Source organism: Lissotriton helveticus, chromosome 7 (assembly GCF_964261635.1).
Source record: "Lissotriton helveticus chromosome 7, aLisHel1.1, whole genome shotgun sequence".
In the NCBI taxonomy this organism is placed as follows: domain Eukaryota; kingdom Metazoa; phylum Chordata; class Amphibia; order Caudata; family Salamandridae; genus Lissotriton; species Lissotriton helveticus.
This window is the reverse complement of record NC_136068.1, coordinates 1041701734-1041722997: the sequence shown is the minus strand read 5'-3', so window position 1 is coordinate 1041722997 and position 21264 is coordinate 1041701734. Positions and strand designations below refer to the sequence as shown.

Sequence of the window (21264 nt, the reverse complement as noted above, 5' to 3'; positions counted from 1 at the left end):
ATAGAGCACCTACCGAGGGGAATATCGGACCACTCACCGGTGTCACTCACCTACACCACACATCCCACGAGGCGACAAAGAATATACCCCATATACCCGGGCTACTTAAAAAACCACAAAATCTCAAAAACATTAGACACTGCGACCACACACTACTTCGCAGAAAACCATGCGTCAGTTGACTCACCTTCGATCCTGTGGGAGGCATTCAAGACAGTCATTAGGGGGCAGGCCATCGCCGCCATAACTAGCCATAAAAAGGACCAGAGGCAAGCAATAGAAGCGCTAGAATCAACAGTCATGGCAGCAGAAATAGCCCATGCAACCAACCCCACAGATGATACGGCACACACGCTCACTATGGCGTCGAGCGAATACAAAACATATGCAGAAGAACTGGCCAAAATCAGACACACAGATACACTACACAGGATCTATGAACTGGGCGACAAGACAGGGAAAATGTTAGCGTGGCTCGAAAGGAAGGAAAGAACGAACAGATGGATAGCACAGCTAACCTTACTAGATGGCACGCACACCTCGTCCCCCCAGCAAATAGTGGAAGAACTGGCCTCCTACTATGAACGCGTATACACTCCACGGGGTAGCATGACAGAAGAAGACTGCGTTGCTTTCCTGCACGACATACCACTCACTACCCTCTCACAAGACGACGCGCGAGAGCTCGAACGGGATCTTGGTGCGGACGAATTGGGGAAGGCACTGGCAGCAGTACACACGGACAAGGCAATGGGACCGAACGGTCTACCGGTAGAATTATATAAAGCACTGGCACAACAGCTCATCCCTAACATTCTTTCCATGTACACTGACTGCCTAACGAAGGGTTCACTAACGGCGGATCAACGATCGGCCACCATAGTGGCAATACGTAAACCCAATAAACCCCCCGAACAAACGTCCTCCTATCGTCCGATCTCACTCATAAATGCGGACGCGAAAATACTGGCAAAACTGCTAGCGCTACGATTACAACCCCACCTCACCACCCTGATCCACCCGGACCAATCGGGCTTCATGCCCGGGCGAAACACCTCGCTTAACTTGAGACGATTGAATGGGATACTCCACCGCATCCCAACCCTTCGCGAGGAGGCGGCCGTCCTCTCCCTGGACGCCACCATGGCGTTCGACCTTATTGAGTGGCCATTTCTTTTTGCAGTGCTTAAAAAGATGGGCTTCAGCCCCAAATTTTGTGGTTGGATAAAACTACTCTATACGGCTCCTCTAGCACAGGTAGTGGCCAATGGCCACACCTCCCGGACGATCGCCTTGGGACGTGGCACGCGGCAGGGGTGCCCCTTGTCCCCTCTCTTGTTTGCCCTGGTTTTGGAACCGCTGGCGGTTCTAATAAGAACAGACCAGGTGATCCGCGGGATCACGTGGGAAACGGGTTGGGAAGATCGCATATCCTTATATGCCGACGACGTATTGATCTACCTTATGTCCCCGACATCATCAATAGCTACCCTATTAAACATACTCAAGACCTATGGGGAAGCCTCCGGATACACAATAAATTGGACTAAATCGCTCATGTATGTATTACACGGCCCCACGCCCGTGCTCCCCCCCCCCCCACCTGCCCACTACAGATAGTAACCAGGGGATTCAAATATCTAGGCATTTAAGTCACCCCACAAGCCACTGTCTTTACGGAAGAGAACCTGCAGAAACCCTTGCAGAGGCTCAGATCGGATGTGGCACATTGGCGCTCCCTCCCACTGACGCTGTTGGGGAGAGCGGCGCTCTTTAAGATGCTCTCACTCCCACGATTCCTCTATGCACTACAGAACACCCCGTTCCCGGTCCCTCTTGCCTACTTCAAAGCAATAGATGCAGAAATCTCTTCCCTGCTCTGGGACGGGAAACCGGCCCGTATAGCGAACTCCAAATTGATCCGCAGCTGGTATGACGGGGGGATAGCGCTGCCAAGTGTCAAACTCTACTACTGGGCGGCACAATTGACAGTAGTCAACCAATGGCTTCACGCCCCTCATAATGATCCCGCATACAGTTTAGATAGAACACTACTCCCCACAGACCAACTGATATACACCAATAAACAGCGCCACACACTTACTGGCCCTACGGCCCACACAATCAAAATCTGGCATACAGCCCAGAGAACCTTGGGCTGGGAGGGGGTGCTCACATTGGCCACCCCGCTTTGGGACACACGTCGCCTGGGTACCCTGGCTAACACCAAGGGTTTCCGGCAATGGGACCTTTCGATCACATTCGAAGCTCTGCAAGAAAAATATGGCATGGCAAACACAGAACGGTATCGTTACACGCAAATTAGACACGCCATAAAGGGCGCCATCCCTACGGGTACGACCCTGGTTGACTCCTCTCCACTGGAGGACCGGCTCCTCACCGACCATCTCGAGACCAAAGCGATTTCGTTAACTTACCGCAAGCTGATGAACAACCTTCCAGACCCCACAGTAGTCCTCCGCAGTAAGTGGGAAGTGGAATTAGGGGACATAGAAGACGAAGACTGGCTTTATGCCCTTGCCTCAGCCAGAGACGCCTCCATACCGTCCCGACTCAAACTCATACAATTAAAAATTCTACACCGGATCTATTATTCCCGCACCCTACTACACAAATTAGGGCACGTCCCGGGACCTGACTGCATGAGGGGTTGCGGCAACCCGGGAACATACTTCCATACTCTGTGGGACTGCCCCAGGATACAAACATACTGGACAGGAGTAATTTCGGAACTTTCGGCCGCAAGTGGGGTGGAAATACAACTTGACCCACGGTGCTGTTTTTTTAAATATATGGCCGCCCACAGATCTCAATAGGGGGCTACAGACATGGGCAACACTGGGAATGACATTGGCGAAGCGAAACATAGCTAGAAAATGGGGATCCGGGACCACTCCCACGAGATCGCAATGGGGGAATGACATTGACACGGCAATGGTGGCAGAGAAGGCGGTCTTCATACACAGGGGGTGCCCAAGAAAATGGTCCACTATATGGGGCAAATGGAATACATACCGAGGGGATATATGCGAACCACCACAGGAGATGTCGGAACTGACAGCGAGCCCATAGGAAGGGGACATGGAGAAGACGCAGGGTAGCAAGCACAGATACCCTCCCAAAGTCAATAACTGTACACAGGGTTAACCAGCATAACTCATTTCTGACAGGAAAGCTAGATAGTGAAGGTCCCCCACACACACAACAGGCGGACTAGGCCAGGGAGTACGATACCTGAGGATTGCCGTAATGCTGCTGAAATGAACATAATGGGCTGATTTTAACTGTTCAAGGCTTGCCAAAGGTAATCTTATGGTGCAGTAGTACTGATACCAAGATGTATTGTTCCTCGCATACGCATCGGGCGGGTTCGGCCCAGAGGGTTTACACCCAAGGATCACCTTGCTACTGTTGACACAGAATTTGATGTGCTGATTGTACAGGTTCGTGGATTACTAAATGTACTATTAATGTTGTAAAATGAAGATCCCACAGCCCAATGCCTGCATGTACAACAACGAACTCCACGGGTACTGTTACACTAAAAAAGCCAATAAAGTTGTTTTAAAAAAATAAATAAAAATGTAAGCATAAATTGATGAGTGATGTGAAATTAGATTTCGACGTATAGAATTTACATGTCATTTTTCAGATATATGGAGAATTATTAAACATACAGAGGCAAGTTTAGTTGTTAAGCTGTCTATGAGGTTGTTAAACAGTCTGTAAGGTTGTTATTCTTTTAAAATAAAATCATTTTCAAAATCATACAACCAGGTATGCAAATGAAAAAAATAAAAACGCCGATGGGTATCCAGCGTGTCCTGGACGGGTTTGTTTCTTTTTTTCAGGACCGGGGCCTTGAAATCAACACCGCAAAAACCAAATTTATGATTTTCAACCCGCCTGCTAAAACCCACCCAAACCCTGTCATAGAGGGAGTACGGCTTGAAAGGGTTTATACCTTTGACTACCTCGGCCTGACCCTCAATGAATCATTTAACTGGGTTCATCACCAAGTAAGATCACAACTTAAGTTGACCCAGATAGCCGGGGGCATTTTGAAACTGTGAACAAATCATCAAGTAAGCCGCTTGGCCCCCCTCTTGAAATATACAAACTGAGAGCACGGGGGCTATGTTTTATGGGGCGGAGTTGTGGGGATTTAAGGTTGCCCCGGGAATTGTAATTGCTGAAAAAGGATTCCTTAGGCAGCTGGTACCTCTACCTCCAAGCACGCCTTTGGTCCCATTAAGACTTGACCTGGGCCTACGGCCCATAGAAGAAGAGCTGGCCTTAAGACGAGGCGGCTCTGGGTCTCTCCGGAGTTGTGTATACAGGGGAGAGTTGACCGAGATTTTGCGATTAACAAATGTTGCTAAATTACCCTGGTTTAAGCATGTTAGAGGGGAACATAGGAATCTAGGCCTTGAGGCAATGTGGTCCGACACGGAGCAAGCATGTGCAGGGATCTCGAGATTGAAGCTGGTCCAGCTGTACGGGAAACTAAAAGGACGCGTCTACTGTCCAACATCCAAACGGGAACATTAACAGCTACGTTCCTAGCAATAAAGGACAGCTATTTCTATGAGCAAGTTTTGGATGACATGGGTCCAACCTCGGCGAGGAAGCTTTTCCTACAATGGCGGCACGGCTCTCTCCCAATTAGAGCGCTGACTTCAAAGTGGAGCACTTCATTCCCTGGAAATTGCCCAGGTTGCAGCACCAACCTAGAAAGTGAGGTCCATGTTGTCTTTTTCTGCCCTGCCTACGTTGGTCCAAGGAGGAGGTGGATTGCCCCGTTAAGCAAAAACCTATGGTTAACCCACTGTGTCCAAGCATACAGGATTCTTAAGTCCGATCTCTCGTCGGTTGTGGTCTTTGCTGTAACTAAGTACTTAGCAGCAATGTGGAACATGAGGAGGTCACTGTTAAATACCCTCTGAGATTTGAATTGGACTACTTGACTGGACCACAGGGGGTTGCCCCCTTTTATCTCTGTTGGGGGACGAAGGACTACGTATATTGCACTTCTCTACTGTCTACTGTATATGGATTTGTCGAAATGTTTTAACCTTTTAATCGTTTTAAATATTTTTAGATGTAACAAATGTCTGTAATTTCTCTTTTATGACAAACAAACTGTCGAAATAAAGAAATAAAGTAAAGGTTTTATACGTGCTTTCCTCCGCCAGGGTCAATTGATGGTACGCTGCATTGAGGTCCAAGTTTGAAAACCATTGGGCGCCATTAAGGTCTGCTAAAATGTCATCTACTGTCGGCGTTAAGTGTCGCTCCCGCCTTATGGCCCGATTGGGCATCCTCATGTCAATGCAAATCCTGATCTTCCCAGGCTGCTTCGGTTTTTCTGCAATCACCATGGGGGACACCCACGGGGTTGGCCCTTTCACTTTCTCTATTACTCCTTGTTGTTCTAGTTCCTTAGGCTCCCGCACTGCCGAAGGCGAAACGGAATTCTGCGATGCCTCCGCACAATTGGTTGGATTGCTGGGTTGATGTGCAGCTTCACAGGGGCTCGCTTAATGTTGCCTAGTCCATGAAAGAGTTGTGGGAACATCTTCAGGATATCTTCCATCTGCAGCAGAACAGCATTCGCAAAGCAATTCGGTTTAGATCTTCCACCGTGTGGCTTCCTACTAGTTTATCCGCTTTGCGGTCTACCACGTGGAATGTTGTCACTACTTCTTGACTCTCTGATTGTACTGTGACTGTCATCTTCCCTTTCAAGGGAAGCGGTGTCTGGCTTCCATATGTGAGGATTCGTATTTTGGAAGGTGCCAGTGTTGAATTCGGGCTTAGTCGTTTGTAATGTTGCAGTCCCATCACATTTACGGTCGCTCCAGTATCGATCAATCCTGTTACCGGGCACCCATCAATCAGGATGTTGCACTTAGGCTGAGGGCGTCTTCTCTTCTTGAGATCCCCTACAAATGATACAAAATAGCACTCCTCTACGTCCTCGGTGGAGGAATCTTCGAGGCGGGGTATCTGCTGGGACGTTGCTTTGCCCGAGTGCGATGTCGTTGGTTCATCCAACGTTAGGTGTCTTACTGCTCTGGTCATAGTGCGCCTTCTTGTGTAGTTTCGTCCACGTGCACCCCCTCTGTGAACACTTGAGAAGTGATTAGGGATGCCACACTTTGTACACATTTTTCCTCTCGCCGGACAGCTCTCCGGTGGATGTTCTTCTTTACCACAGTATCCACATTGCGATCTCCTCTGTGTTCGAGCAGGCCATCGTCCTCTTTCTCCACGCCTTGTCGACCGCACTGCATCTGCACGTTCAATCTTGACGCTACTTGGCTGTTCTGGTTGGTGACTAAACGCGGCTTCCATCACTGACGCTCGCACATCTGAGAGCTCGTGTGACCGTGCGAGGACTAATATTTCTTCCAAGGTTATGCGGGGTTGACGCAATATTAATGTTCGCAGTGTTTTGTTCCGGCAACCTTGTATGAGTTGAGCTGTTACCTCTTTCGCTTGGTCATTTTCATCGCAGGTGCTCACTAGCTCTCTGAGACGCGCGTGGAAGGCATCCATAGTTTCTCCATCTCGTTGTCTTGCTTGCCTGAACTTAAATCGCTCAGTGTGGATTGAGTTGAGGGTCGAAATGAGCATCTGGAGCTCTCACGGCTGCGTCATAATCAGTATCCGCTCCGGTATTTGGAAGGTGCTTAAATAATTTATATATCTCATCACCCGCAAAATGTAGTAATAATGACCTTTTCACTGCTCCATCCGTCTCACTGGTGGCTATGAAGTAGTTATTGAGACGACTGACGCACACTTTCCACCTGGGTGACGCAGTTGCTGGTTCAATCAGCTCACTGAATGGAGGTAACGCTGCAATTTGAGTGTGTACTGGGTAGTCAGGTGCCGGTACTGCCACTACTTGTTGTCCCGCTGGTGCGGCTTGCTGTTGATTTACCTGGTTCCCTGTGTTTGACATGTTGCGTCCTTAGCTGCCCTTCACTGGTCTTATTGGACCCTGCCAGGGTATTGGTCCTGTCTCCTTGAAGATTGGCAATGCTTGTTGTGGGCTCTGGCACTCTTACTTTGTTATCGCTGTTTTCTGTGCTTATTTGTCTATTTTGCTCACTATTATCAACTTTTTTTTTCTTCAAGTTCTTACCCTTGTTGCTGTTGCCATTGCTTGTTTATGCTGGGTTTATGGTGATATGCTCCGTTACCTCCGCGCTGGGTGAGTGTCTGTCTTCCATCGTCTTTTGTAAGCTGTGAAGGCTGCACGCTGCCCTTTTGTTTCCTTCGCAGGATTTTCTCTTTCTCTGCCTCCTCCCGCGCTCCTCTGCGCATGCGCGCCAGCTCCCGGGATGCCGGGGACTCTTCAGGCCTTCTCGCCGACTGAGACGCTCGGCGGCTATGCGCACTGCATGCGGGACGTCTGGGGTGATTCTCTCTTGCTGCCACGCCTTGGGGCCGCTCACACCTCGGGCACAGTTGCGTGGCGACTCGATGAGCCAGCAGTGACCCAGCCACGACGTGCTTCGTGCCGCTAACCTCTCCAGCCGCGCTTCCTCTGTCCGAGCCACGCTTCTCTCGGTGAGCACCGCAGGTGCTGTCAGTCGCGATGAGAGGGGTTGGGGGGGGGGGAGAATCTAGGGTTTGTGACATCCCACCCTCGTCGCCAGTGTGACGCGGGAGACCAGGTACAAGAGGGGCATAGAACAGTGTCAGGGAAGCTATTAATAAGGACACAGACACTCTGCACTGCAGCTTGGCCGGAAGTCCCGAGCGACCTCCAGACCCTTTATTTATGCTCTCTGGCCACGTCTGGCCAGAGAGTGATACATAGTATGTTAGATGTCCCGTTGCATGCCGGGTCTTCAGGGATAACTGGCACATTTACATTTCTGACTGTTGCAACACCCATTTGTACGGAAATGGAGTGGCTTAATAGTGGAGCGTTTAAAAAGTAACAAGTAATGACTGGGGGGTGGAGCAAGAGGGATGGACGGGGGTGGGGGCGATGGGTAAAGCAGAAACAAGGGAGTGGGCGGGGGATGAAAACCGCAACGTGAAAACGCAAGGGAGGTGAATTTGGGGGCAAGTAAAACGGGTTGTAATACATGCCAACCGGGAAGTAAAAGTGCAACACGCTGTGAGGCTACAGACTAAAAAATACTTGTTTTACTCTAACTCTCAGCAAGAAGCTGCCGATTAATGCCAATCCGAGTAAAACCATGGATGGAAGAGTTCCAATATGCTCAGCTGAATACACACAATCCCAAGAAAAATGTTCTCTCTCTCTCCCTCACCCACACGCACTTTTGTCACTGAAGCAGCTCAGGAGCTCTGCACCAACAAGAGGCAGGAGCTGGATGTGCGAAATTCAGTGTGAAGCTGCTTTACAGATGACAAGACACTCTAATAAAGCTGCAATCAAATGCAAAATTAATTGTAGATTCTGGGTCATAACTCCTTGCCTTCATGGTCCATTTTACAAAGAGCTCGCAGCCCTCGTAGCAACCCAGCGGTAGGGCTCGAGAAGTGGTCAATATGTAAAAATAAATAAATAACTGGCGGGCCCAAGATATTTCTCAGAAGCCCACTAAAATTGCCGCCATCCACTATCCTCAGTAGCGCTGTAAAATACCAGTGCTGACGCTACCTGCACAACTGGCAGTTTGGCCTATTCCAGGTCACCCAAACCTATAAGAATAGCCTGGCTGGTGTGGTACTGCTTTTTTTTAAAAAGGTATATTAATTTGTTAAAGCTGCTGCGGTTGTACTGCGTTTAAAATTAGAGGGACAGTGGTACTATTTGGTGGATTGCCATAAAAATATACCTTTGCTTAGAAATAAGTATTCGTGCCGAGCGCCGACAAACGCCTGCTCAAATTAAGTATTGCCATTGAGAGGCTGCAGGAAGTGCTGCTTGGTATGTCAGGGAATAAGAACACACTTAGTAGACACAAGTAACACTGTGTGACCCAGACAATCGTGATACACTTTCATGTAATTAAAAGGCCAAAACCCCAAGCTGGCACTCGGACCACCATTAGGTCTGAGAGTGATTACATTCAGGTATGTAACTGTACTGGATGTTCATGGACGAGTGTAATTATGATGGATTGTTCCATTCTTCTTCTGTTTCAGCCAAACTACTTTCCCCAAAGATCATCAGCAATAAACACACCCTGGAGCCTGTGCTTCCTCCTCCCTTGTTTCACTTCAGCCAATGTTCTGAAAATAGAGTATAGAATCGCGTCCTGCCCATAGTGATGGACAAGAAGATCAGAGCTGACGGAAGGGGCGGCCACCATTAAAGGAGGAGCACCGTGTGGGGCCCCAAGCTAGAGACAGCCAACTCAAGAACTGACTTGAGACCGAATTCTTTGAGTAGAGATAAACATCTTAGGCCCTATTTATGATCAAAAAATATATTTTTGCAATAGGTAAAATAACAATAATATTGTCAAGACTTGCAATTCATTGTTTGTTTCCCATGCAGTGTACGATAGACCTCATCATCCTAAACATCTGACCATCCTGATGCACAATCTGTTGAGAACTTATAGACTGACTCCTCCCCAGGTCCTCTCGACATCCTCCGGAACCAATCCGAGCCCTTATCCACCTCACACCTGCCAGACTGCCATGATACCTTCTCGGGTGATTAGTGCGCTATACAAATCAACATAATATAACTACCAGTAGTATGAAAGCCCAACAAAATTTGATTCCTCAGCTCCCCTAGAACGGTTACTATTCAATTCTCTGTACCTGGGCCTGCCTAATCAGACACTCCAGAATTTCGTGATTTGCTAAAGAATCGCAAAATCAGCAGTTTTGTAAAAAGGCTGTGCTTTTTTACAAAAGTGCGAGCTAAATTTGGAGAATTTGCAGATTTATTCGCCTCACAATTCCCAATTTTTTGGAAACGAGGACATCTTGTGGCCAGGGATGTAAAGTGATTTTTTTTTTGTTCCCATCACTCTTTCAACCTTCGGTTGTGCGCAGCTTAAAAGGAGGAAATCTCATGCAGGGAAGTCTGCTCCATGACTGGTGCCAGATCCAGTGAATCATGGGGGCCATCAAAAAGCACCTGACTATTTCTGGGCTGATTTGGTGCAAACTATCTGTACAGCAAAAATATGCTTCATACTATGAGACTAGCCAGAGGAAGGTGAAATAGCAGTCAACACTGCTTCATCCGGTCCTCCGAGTAGACAAGAAATGTATTTTCAATCTTGTCCGCCGGTAAACATCATTTTAATGTCGCTCTGCACAGATAGGAGACTAATTAAATATATGCACCCGTGTATGGATTTGTACTACATTGTGACTAAGCATCTGAGTGACTTAATCCGGACAAGACTAAACTCATTGTAATAGGAGGCACTCAGAACCCTTGGAGCTCCCATTTGTGGCCAACTGAGGTGGGCTCCCCCACTATCCCATCCCCATCGGCCAAGAACCTTGGGGTGATCATCAACAGCGACCAAACTATGAAAACTCAAATTGGTTCCGTTACCTCGACTTGCTTTCTTCCAGTTAATAAAAATAAGGAAGATCAGTAGACTCCTTCCTAGGGAGGCATTTATACAGGCTGTCCTAGCTATGGTCATATCACACATAGATCATGCCAACTCTCTTTACTTTGGCATTCCACTATATCTTATGAAAAGACTGCAACTGGTGAAGTACCAGGCAGCAAGACTGATTTTCCAACAGCCTTAATGGCAACAAGTCTCCCCTCTTATGAGGAAGCTGCACTGGCTCCCCATCCCACAACGATCAGCATTCAAAGTCGGCTGCCTTATCTTTAAGACCTTGCAGAGCACAAGCCCAAAATTGATCTCCAGCCTCATTCAAAGGCACATATCTACTCGCAATCTGCGCTCATCCTATATGAACCTTTTGGCCATACCCTTCTACAAACTCAAGCGCCAAGGTGGATGCAGGTTTTCTGTGCTTGCACCTAGATTCTGGAACTCCCTTCCAGCTGATATTAGAGCTTGCACTGATCTTCTGAGATTCCGAAAGCTCCTTAAGACATGGGTATTCATCCAAGCCTATGACTGAAACTTGGCACATGATAAACTAACAGGGCTCCAGCAGATCCTATAATAAAACGCCAAGAAACCAATTGGTGTAGGTGCGCTATATAAAATCATTTAACCTAACAGTACAAAGCATTGAAATACTTTTTTTCTTTTTGGTGACAGTATTAGTATTTTGTGAAAGCATTTAGGATTAATGGGCTTCAGCAGTCATCCTTTGTGTGTTTTTGTCTTGATCTACAGAGAGATTCCCTGGGCCCCCAAAGTTTCTTTTTGTTGTATGCAGATTATTGTACCAGTATACTTGCAAAAGCACAGGAAATACCAGGAACTAGCAATCTGTTAAGGTTCTATGGGACATTTCAAATGCCATTTTTTTCTCTCAAAAATATATTTTCAAAAAGTGAACTGAAAGAAATGATGAAAGAATGGGGAAGGGAGGGCGACTTCACTGTCTGAACATAGATGAGAATCAAAAAGGGAGTAACCAACATGAGATTGTGTTTGGACAACTTTTATTGCGGTATCGAGATCACATTATGGACGAGGACACTTTGTAGCCTGGGATGGAAAGTGATTTCAAATGGTCTCCTTTATAAAGATCAAAGGTGAGCAGTAGATTGTACTTTTTAAATAGGAATGAAATGGAGGTACAGCAGTTCAGGAGTGCAATTTATGCAGAATAGCACAAAAAAGTGCTGCAAAATTAACCTAAAATTTGTGCCTCAAAATGTGCTAATCCATGCCGCAAAATGTGCTAATCCATGCCGCAAAATCCTAGGGGTTCTGCCTAATAAACGAATTCAGAAATGTCAGCTGATCCAAAATTCGGTGGCCTGGCAGCTCTTAAACCTCCTTAAACGTTGCCTTATCTCCCCTAAGCTTAGGGATCTTCATTCGCGATCGGCTGCAAGCATTGGACTGCTTGAAAGGTAAAGTCACAGATGCAAGCCTTTGCTGGAAACTACTCCCTCGGAAAACCCTAACGCTGCCTGCTGTGGTCCAGAATTTTTATTGGGGATTATTGTGAGAGCATGCCTCTACACCAGGCGGTTCCAGAGCTCATCACAAAAGCGAGGCACTAGCAGGGGGGGTGCGTTTGGTGTGCATTAGGAAACGCATTGTGCAAACTTCTGCGAATAGTCATTCAAAAGCAGGTATCATTTGAAGGCAAGACATACTTTTTTTGAAAAGGGCACCTGCATGTCAAGCTGTCTCCACGTGTTGACTGGGATAACTTGGGAGTGTGGGGGAGGGAAGAAATACATATCTGGATTGGTATATTGAAGGGCACCCAGGTGTTCATTCCCCATTTATTTATTTATTTAGTTATTTATTCATGCAAAACCTAAACAAATATAGTTACGCCTGTGCCCAGCATTCTCTGAATGCCATTGCAACAGATGGCACCAGGTACAGTACCATAGTGGCATTGTGCACCTGAGAATGTTTAATCTCGGTTTCAACTGCAGTACAGGAGTGATCGTAGAGTGGCCCATCTAGGCCCATGATATGCATGTTGATTTAGAACACATCATGAAGTACCCAAGTCGCGAGCTGGCCTATCGTAATCCGGTAGGTCTTTTTTCTCCTGGGGGGACCCTTGTTCAGTTTTTTGGTTCTTTTGCATACCATTTATTCTAGCTCTGTAATTTTCAACAGAAGCGGGTCATTAAAGCCCTGATTAAATTTTATGCCACTGCTTAATTCAGCTGGTCGACCGATCCATTAATGATTTAGGACCATTCCTCATCTACAGTGTGAGTTGATTTAACTCTTGTTGGAGTTACTTTCTGATGCTATCTGTATGCCCTCTTCATGTGCTTCTCCCTTATTGTAGGGCACCCCAGGATGCCCTAGAATCTTCTCCTTCACGCTGCAGGGATCACTTGCTTTGGGATTGACTCCCGCCCCTTCTGTTGCCCCTGGAAATTCTCCCCCTTTTTAAATAATATTTGTACCTTAGACATGCCCCATCATGCTCCTTTCAGAGCCTTAACTGTACGTTTTATTTCCAGATACTGGGTGGTCATGCCCGTCCTGATGATGACCTCATATTGGGAGAGGTCGAAACGCCATCGACAATAGACGTGTTTAGACTCCGTTCCTCAAATTGCAATAATAGCAAAAAGGAGTTGTATGTATTTTTATATGTGATGCACGTTTTCTTATATCACTTATCACTGCACGTTTGTTCACTTGTGTTTGAGCACTGGATCTCTTTACAAAAAAATGAAAATGCATAATAATAACATGAATGCTGTTACTGAATAAACGCTTGTACAGCATTTACTGCCTCCCTTTCCCCTTGTTTTGTCTTGCCTTGGGTACTTCAGTATGTGTCTTAAATCAATGAAGACCGTATTCTTTCATTTTGATTGCTATGTGTGGTAAATGATTTCTATATCTTTTCCCTCTCTACCACTTCAGCAGAATGTCCTGTGACATCATGGAATGTTTGAGTGTCTTACTGTGGTGAGATTGTCAGTTGGTCATCTCAGGCTGAGGAGCTGGTAGCTCGCTCCTGGTGGGGTTTCTCCTTTGTATCTTCTTACCTTCTAACTTGTCACCTATCTACCTGCTAATAAAGAGAGATCTACTACTACACCTGGACTGCGGATCATCATTTATGTACCACAGTTTGGCGACGTTTCTTGGACTAACCTACGCTGCAAGGAAAGAGGATTGAAACTCAGCATTAAGGAAACCAAGGACTGTTCAAGGAATCGGAGAAACGCCCAGTAAACCCCACCAGTGTCCTTTTCACCTTGGACAGCCTGCACCCTGGGCGTTTGTTTTGTGAAGGAGCCAACTGCCATCTTGCTGTCATCTGGAGATTGTCTTCCTCCAGCCATTAAAGCGAGTGAGACCCAGCTGGCCTGATCACCCTACTGCGTCTCTGTTGCTTTTGCACCTTGACAGTTCGCCCTCGCTAAAATTACTGTGGGACTGGTGAGACAGCTGTGTACTCCGACAGTGTGGGCACGTTTTTTTCTGTGAGTGGTTCCTGTTTTTGCTTTCATGGATGTGCCCCGGCGCAAGCAGTACTCCCTCACAACAGCCACCACTATCCGTAGTATCCTCAGTGACCTGACATGCATTTATGGAAAAACGTGTTTAACCTGGGTTTTGAGGCATTTTTCTTTGTCTACTTTTGTGCTCAACATGGCGCCACGCGTTAATGACAGTTTAACTGCCAACTTTCGAACATCCCAACACACAGTGAATTTGAGGCTGATATTTCTCCCACTCGAACGATTGTTGTCAGCATCAATGAAGACGTAAGGAAACTGACTACAAGATGGTGAGAGATTAAATCTTTATTATTAAAAGTGACTGTGCGGAAGATTTGGGTGTTTTAACTCTTCAGCATCTCCTATCGTGAGTGAAGGGTCACAAAATGTATTATGCTGTTTGGACCCTACCTGCTTGGTTTGATAGTCGCAAGGTGTTTCACTGCTTCCAGCACTCCAAAGTTGACTGTGGTTTACCTGTTTGGTGTGAAACTCGCGAGACCGCTCATTTATTTCCTACGTCATTTTTGTTCTCATCCGTTCTCCACTCCCTGCTCTTCTCTGACCTTCTGATGACGTTGTGGAATGTGTAAGGGAGTTGGTGGAAGGAATCGATGACGCCTACTCAAGCCTCCAATCAAGTGTCACTATGTGACTCTTTCTTTCTTGTTGAGGTCACACGCTTGGTTACGTGACTTCTACCAATCTCTCTTCTTCACTGCGCACACGTCACGAGGGAAGCCATTTTGGTTACCATAGTAACCTGCTCGTCTAATCAGTCTTCAGCTAAACTTAAACGCCGATCGGTCTCCTCAGTAGCGGACTCCAGTTTACATGGCGCATCTGTTCTTCGGAATTGTTGTGGAAAGTAGAGAAACAACAACAGCACACGATCTTTACTTCAGCGAAATATACACACTGCTCGTGTGTATGTTAATAAGAACCACATAGTATCCAGTACTTGCCTGCACGTCACCCACTTAGTTTCCTGTTGTGTAGTCACTCATCGGAACTTATGGACAATTCTGGCTAAGAAGACCTCGGGTGAGAAATCGCTCACCGGAGCTGAACTCTCCTTGTTTATTCCTATGCTTATGTTTCAACTTATTTGAATCTCAGTGTATGTTGTGGGCTGGTGTGTGTGTTGGGCATAATGGATTGTTCCATTTATCTTTGGGAGGTTGTTAGAGTGTTTTCCCATTTGTGTATTCTTGTCAGTGGTTATATTATGCTCTACCCTACCATCAGGAGTCCGGGTTGGGTTCCTAAGGCAACGTCTTAACCCTACGGTGTACCCTTATTTAGGGGAGGGTGTGTGGCTAGTCAATGCCATATTTTGAAACTAGGGCGAAGTTGTACCTTATGGTGTGTATATATATATATATATATATATATATATATATATATATATATATATATATATATATGATGTTGTAGTCTTGGTCTCACAGGGTGTGTATCCTGTGTTTCACCCTGCTTGGGCAGCTAGGGTGTTTGTGTCTAACCAATGCCCCATTCATGTACTAAGGGTTAGTACCCTATGGTGTACCCTTTTGTTAGGGGAGGTTGTGGGGAGGTTGTGGTGCCAGACAGTACCAAAGTTTTGTTTCCTAGGGTCATGTTGTTACCCTTTGAAGAAGTTGCGTCACACATTGTTAATGTGGTGTACCCTTTCATTAGGGGAGGTTGTTTGCATGTAACTACTATTCTTAGAAGTTTCAAGTATCCTTTGGTGTTCCCTTTTCTGGAGAAGGTGGTGTGCGTGGTCAGCGCCACCAGTAGGTGATGTTGCGTTGAACAATTTTTACATTGTTCCATGGTGTACCCTTTTATTAGGGGAGGTTGTCGTGATGCACTAGTCTGTTTTGCAAGGCATTCCTTTTTCTGTGAAGGTTGCTACATTTATGGCACAGTTGCCTAAGTACTTACTTATTGTACTTATAGGTGCACCCTCTTTCTTGAAGGGTGTTTGTCTATCTTGTTTTTTTTGCTACAAGTTGTACCTTTCATTAAGGGACGTGGTTGTAGCCTCGTTGCTCATAGCTACTTTTCCCTTGGACATCTGGACCTGGCGTACATCTTATTGTGCTTACTTCCATCTGCACACATTTTGTCTTTTGGTTGTTACACCCTATTTGGCTTACCAGGATCGCTACCTTGTTTTATTAAGGAGGGTGGATGGGCATGTAATGTCATTTGCATTCTTGTGTTTTGACCAACCATGACCATTGGTGCATTATATGAATATCTTTCTACATGCCTCTTTTAATTTTCTTTGTTTCTGCTTCCACGCTTAAGTTTCCTGCTTTTCAAATTATTTCTTTGACTTGCTCTTGTGTCTACAGTTTCCTCTGAATCCTTCTGCTCCGTCTTAACTTCTTACTTGCTGTTGTTCGCTAACGGAAGAGGATGTGTGGTAAATTATTTCTATATCTTTTCCCTCTCTACTACTTCATCAGAATGTCCTGTGACATCATGGAATGTTTGAGTGTCTTACTGTGGTGAGATTGTCAGTTGGTCATCCCAGGCTGAGGAGCTGGTAGCTCGCTCCTGGTGGGGTCTCCTTTGTATCTTCTTACCTTCTACTTGCCACCTATCTACCTGCTAATAAAGAGAGATCTACTACTACACCTGGACTACGGTTCATCTTGGGTTTACCCTTTGTTTATAGCACCATCCTATGCACATGACTGCATTCTAACTCACTTCCCAATGTTAGTTTCTTTTTCTGTCCGTCCCAGTGGTCTGAAGTGGCTTAGATTACACGTGGCGCTATATAAAACATTTCAGAAGATACTAAAAAAAAAAAGGATGTGTGTTGGAAAGTATGAAGCGAAGACCTGTGCACTGTTTTCATTCTGTGGATATTCTTTCGTGATGAAACATCCAAGGTTTCTTGAGAATACCCCATGAAAACATGAGTTGGAAAAAAAAAGTGTAAAATCTCAAAAAAGGAGGTGGTGGTATTGGATTGTGGATTGATGGATCTGTGGCACATCCTTTGTTAGACTTGGCTACGAACGAGGAATTTTATGCAGCCCATAACAGGAAAGCTGACCCATCTTTCGAACAGGGGCGAGGAGCATGGGATTAGGGAAATGGGGTGTTAAGGAAGCTGACCCCAATCTTCCAGTCATCATGAAACCCACAGAGTAGTGTGAAAGGAAAACAATTCAGGACATCGGGTATGAGGGTCCTTCAAATAGCGGCATAGCATGGGGCAAATGGAAATGTCTCCGTATAGGATGGACTGAAGAGTCATCGCACAGCTGTAGTCGAGCATAGGATCTAGAAGAGTTCTTAAAAGGTCCTGAGCCCAGGGAAAGCACGCTGGGAGAAGCATCTGATCAGCATAGACACAGCTTGAACTAAACTAAAAAAACAGCATTGGCTAAGCCCATAAACACCTGGTACGACGTGCTTCTCTTCTTTGCTCCTAGTCCCTTACAGTAACACAAGATTTTATTTTTGGTTGTGATAAGTATTTTGTTTACGGATTCCTCACCTATCTGAGCCGCCATTGCACGGTCCATCACCTGTGTCATTCTGATAGTGTTTTGTTATATCTGCTTAATGAAAAGAATGTCACAAAGTACTTCAAAGTGTGAGTTAATGTAAAATAAATATCTCCTTTTTTAAAACTACCCATCTGCTTCCACCGTGTTTATTTGCCTTGGGCATGCTCAAGTCCATGAGATAAGGGCCACCTGAACTCTGTGCTGAAGATTTCAGTTCATCTCATGTGCTTTAGGCTCAAGAGGAAGACCTAGCGCGGGCTTACATAGACTGTGCACTGATGGGACAAAGTGCACTGAGAGGGTGAGTGCTGACCAGATCCGGACATACTGACTGATTAGAGTAGGTCATTCAAAGGGTCTAGCAGGGCTGCAGAGGTACACTGCACGTCATATACTTGGGGCATAGAGCACACTGAGGAATTTCAGAGGTGGGCTCTAGGCTACACTATTTCACCTGTTCTGTTTTTTTCTGTTCCAGGTTCATCTTCAGACACAGCAGGAAGTGAAGCTTCGGATGACGGGCATGGCGCTCTCTGTAATACGCAACGATGGGTTCCTGGCTCTCTATAACGGTCTCAGTGCCTCTCTCTTCAGGCAGGTGAGTGAGCACTGGGTTTGTGGGTATGACTTCATAATGTGCAGCAAAAGTGGTAGCTGAGGTGTTTGCCTTGTACAAACAAGTGACAAAAAAGTCTCCTAAAGGATTCATTAGCAAATCATATACCAATTCAATTTTATATGGAAGAGAAGGTGAGCAAATCAATTGCACTTCTCTTGATTTCCTAATGGTTGCTATTCTAATGTGATATGAACCAAAGACGTACATTATGTGTCAAACAAAGGTAACTATAAATGATTCCCATTAGCAATCTAATGAGAGCGTATGCCCTTGAAAGAGAATCTCAAAACTTGCTACCATTTGCCCTTTTATTGCCTATGAGAACAAAGCTGGAAAAAAACAGACATTTTCTAAATTTGTTTTTAATGGGGCTGTTTGTTTCACACAAAATCTAAGGTAAACTTTACAGCTGCCAAATAGTTCCATAACTTGGTACATATTAAGCCGGTTCAAGATATTTAGCAAGAATGCTTTGCATTCTGGAATTTGTAGTTTGGTTTTTTTCTTTATACACATGGATGTAGAAATCCCAACATGCAAAATGTTGCTAGCTAAAAACCTATTACTGGCTGAATGTGAATGAGAGATCAGTATCATCTAGGTTATCCTAGATCTCTGCAGCAAGTGCTTAATCCACCGAGAATGTGGGGCGGACAGGTTTATGAATGACTGTGTGAATACTGCTGACAATCTCTTCCTGTTATTCCCTGCCAATCTACCTTTTAACTTCTTTTGTACTCCTGTTTTCACTTGCTATGAGGTCAGTGATTGAGAACATGAAAGGGTTAGAGGAAAATGACTTGACTTGAAGGAATATAATGAGGCAAAGGGCAGGAACCCACCTGCATGTTATGCACTTTTTAAAATAGGCAACTGACTTAAATACTAGTGTGTGTGCAGGTCAAAATCGGGGTGCAACATGGGAACCCTGTAAATGTATCTGTAATAAGATATCCGTGTTTGATGCCAGTCAAGTCCCACGACTTTCCCAGTACTTGGATAGAAGTGCACTTTGCAGATCACAAAAGAGATGCCTCGAGTGACTCTCAATGTCTTAGGAGAGAGGTAGCCATCCATGCTTCCGGTCAAGATTTGCACTCGTTATGCGCATGACCAAAATGAGGAAAGCCGACAAGCTCAGGAAACGCTCCGAAGGATGCCCCAAAATAAGGGCAAAATTGCTGCACCTAAAAATCCAATAGGTGTAGTACAAAACTGCTAGGAAGATAAACTACTGTTGCTGTCATTAAATATAATTTGGATGACCTTCAAAATGGAAGAGAGCCCAGGAGCCAAAACACAAATCAAAAAGCCAGTAAGAAAGACGATAGCAATTTACAGCTAGGACAGGAACGGGATAGTGCCTAGGCCTTCCTTAAATGTCCACGCTGGCTGTCATACACTTGCGGAAATTTGAATACTAAAACAGGAGGGTTCAGGCAGACCTGTCTGTAATCAGTTGAAGTGTCTGTTTACTGCTAAAACAGGCCCTTTGTGCGGCGTTTGGAGTTAATGTGAAGGCAGTGGCATTTCTCAGTAAGTGAGACTTATAGTGGGTATGAGATTTCTAAAAAGGCAGAGATTAGGTGGCAAGGGGATTAGGAGAGTAGAGAGTTTGGCATACCAGTGGAGAGTGTTTTCCATGCCAATGTTAGCGAGTACAACATTCTGAAAAGTTATTCAAATTTACTCAAGCATTGAGGTCTTTCTTGCATTAAAGCAATGTCACGGCAGGTTACAAGCTGTAAACCATATGGAATAACTCACCCAGCAGGTTACGTGTCCGCTTCATTGATCTGTGTTGTACTTATAGGCCAGAGGTTCCAGTAGCGCAAGTTGGCGTAAGATAGCTTGACTGATTAATTCACACGTATGTTTATGACCTCAAGGTTGTTTTTATTGTATTTTTTGATGTAATGTGTACTTAAGTCAAAGAAACAACAGAGTGTGTTAGATGTAGCATTTTTATGCCCTGCTGCTACATGTAGCATTTTTATAACCTGCTACTACACTGGTAAAAGTGGTTCAAGTGTTCTCACACATCCCATATGAAACATTTTGTTTTGTTTGTCAGAGCACCATAAGTCAATCAAGAATGGTTAATTGAGCTCCTTGATTCCTCAGGTACCAGAATATGTTTTGGGGCAACAGCCCACCGCTTCTTAAAGTCTGAATTATAAAGAGTTGGCAGCACACCACAATATGTTATTGCTGCAAAATTGTCAAAATGAAGAATCAAAAGAAAATAATTATTTTGTAGTGTCATATTTATTCTATTACGTGTTGTAAAGTCAGCAGTTGAAGCTGAAAGTAACCTAATCATGTGGTGCAGTTGGGTAGCAGATACTTGCTTCATTCTTTCTAGTGAGACCTCACGGTACATTATGATCTTTAAATGTAGAAGGTCACAGGTGGAAAAAGTTAAGAATCAATGCTGTGGAGTTTAATTGTTGTATCAAAAATGCATTTATTCCCTGAGTAACAAATATTAATTTTATCAGTATCAAATGAATGCAGAGGTAAAAATCAGAAGTAGTGCTGGTGTAGAGATGAATCTGCAGTTAAAGACAGTAAAAAGAACAGGCCAGGTTTGCTTCCAAGTTTTGGGTAAGGGCCGTGGAAATGCAGCTTTGAGAGGAGTTGGCGAATGCCTGTAGCGCCTCAAAAGTAGGTCCTGGTGGATCAGTTTTGACTTATAAAATGTCCATGATACGACATAAAAGTGTTACTTTGATGCTTTTTGATGAATACCATTGTCTATAGACATCCATTTATGTCTGCAGATCATCTTAAGCTTGAGGTGTTTTACAGAGAACAGGAATGTATTTGTGTCTGGCTGACACCAAAACCAGAATAAGATAAGGACATGTGAGATAGCAATATCTTATTGAGGCGTTTCTAATGGGCGCATATTACAATTATTTGTTATATATTTGTATAGTTTAAATTTGAACAACAGAGATACACGGATGTGCCTACAATTGCACAATTTTTGGTCAAGTGTTAAAACAGGAATTGGAACCCAGGTGTTCAGGCTTGTGGATCAA

The 21264-nt window shown here is 45.1% G+C and overlaps 1 protein-coding gene across 1 annotated transcript in view; it reads left to right on the top strand.

Moving 5' to 3' along the window:
* SLC25A10 (solute carrier family 25 member 10) overlaps window positions 1-21264 on the top strand; it is a 189879-nt gene that overhangs the window by 113766 nt on the left and 54849 nt on the right. The window contains exon 2 of the mRNA XM_078653836.1: window positions 18077-18196. Coding sequence (XP_078509962.1) covers window positions 18077-18196 — 120 coding nt within the window. The remainder of the gene's footprint in view (window positions 1-18076; window positions 18197-21264) is intronic.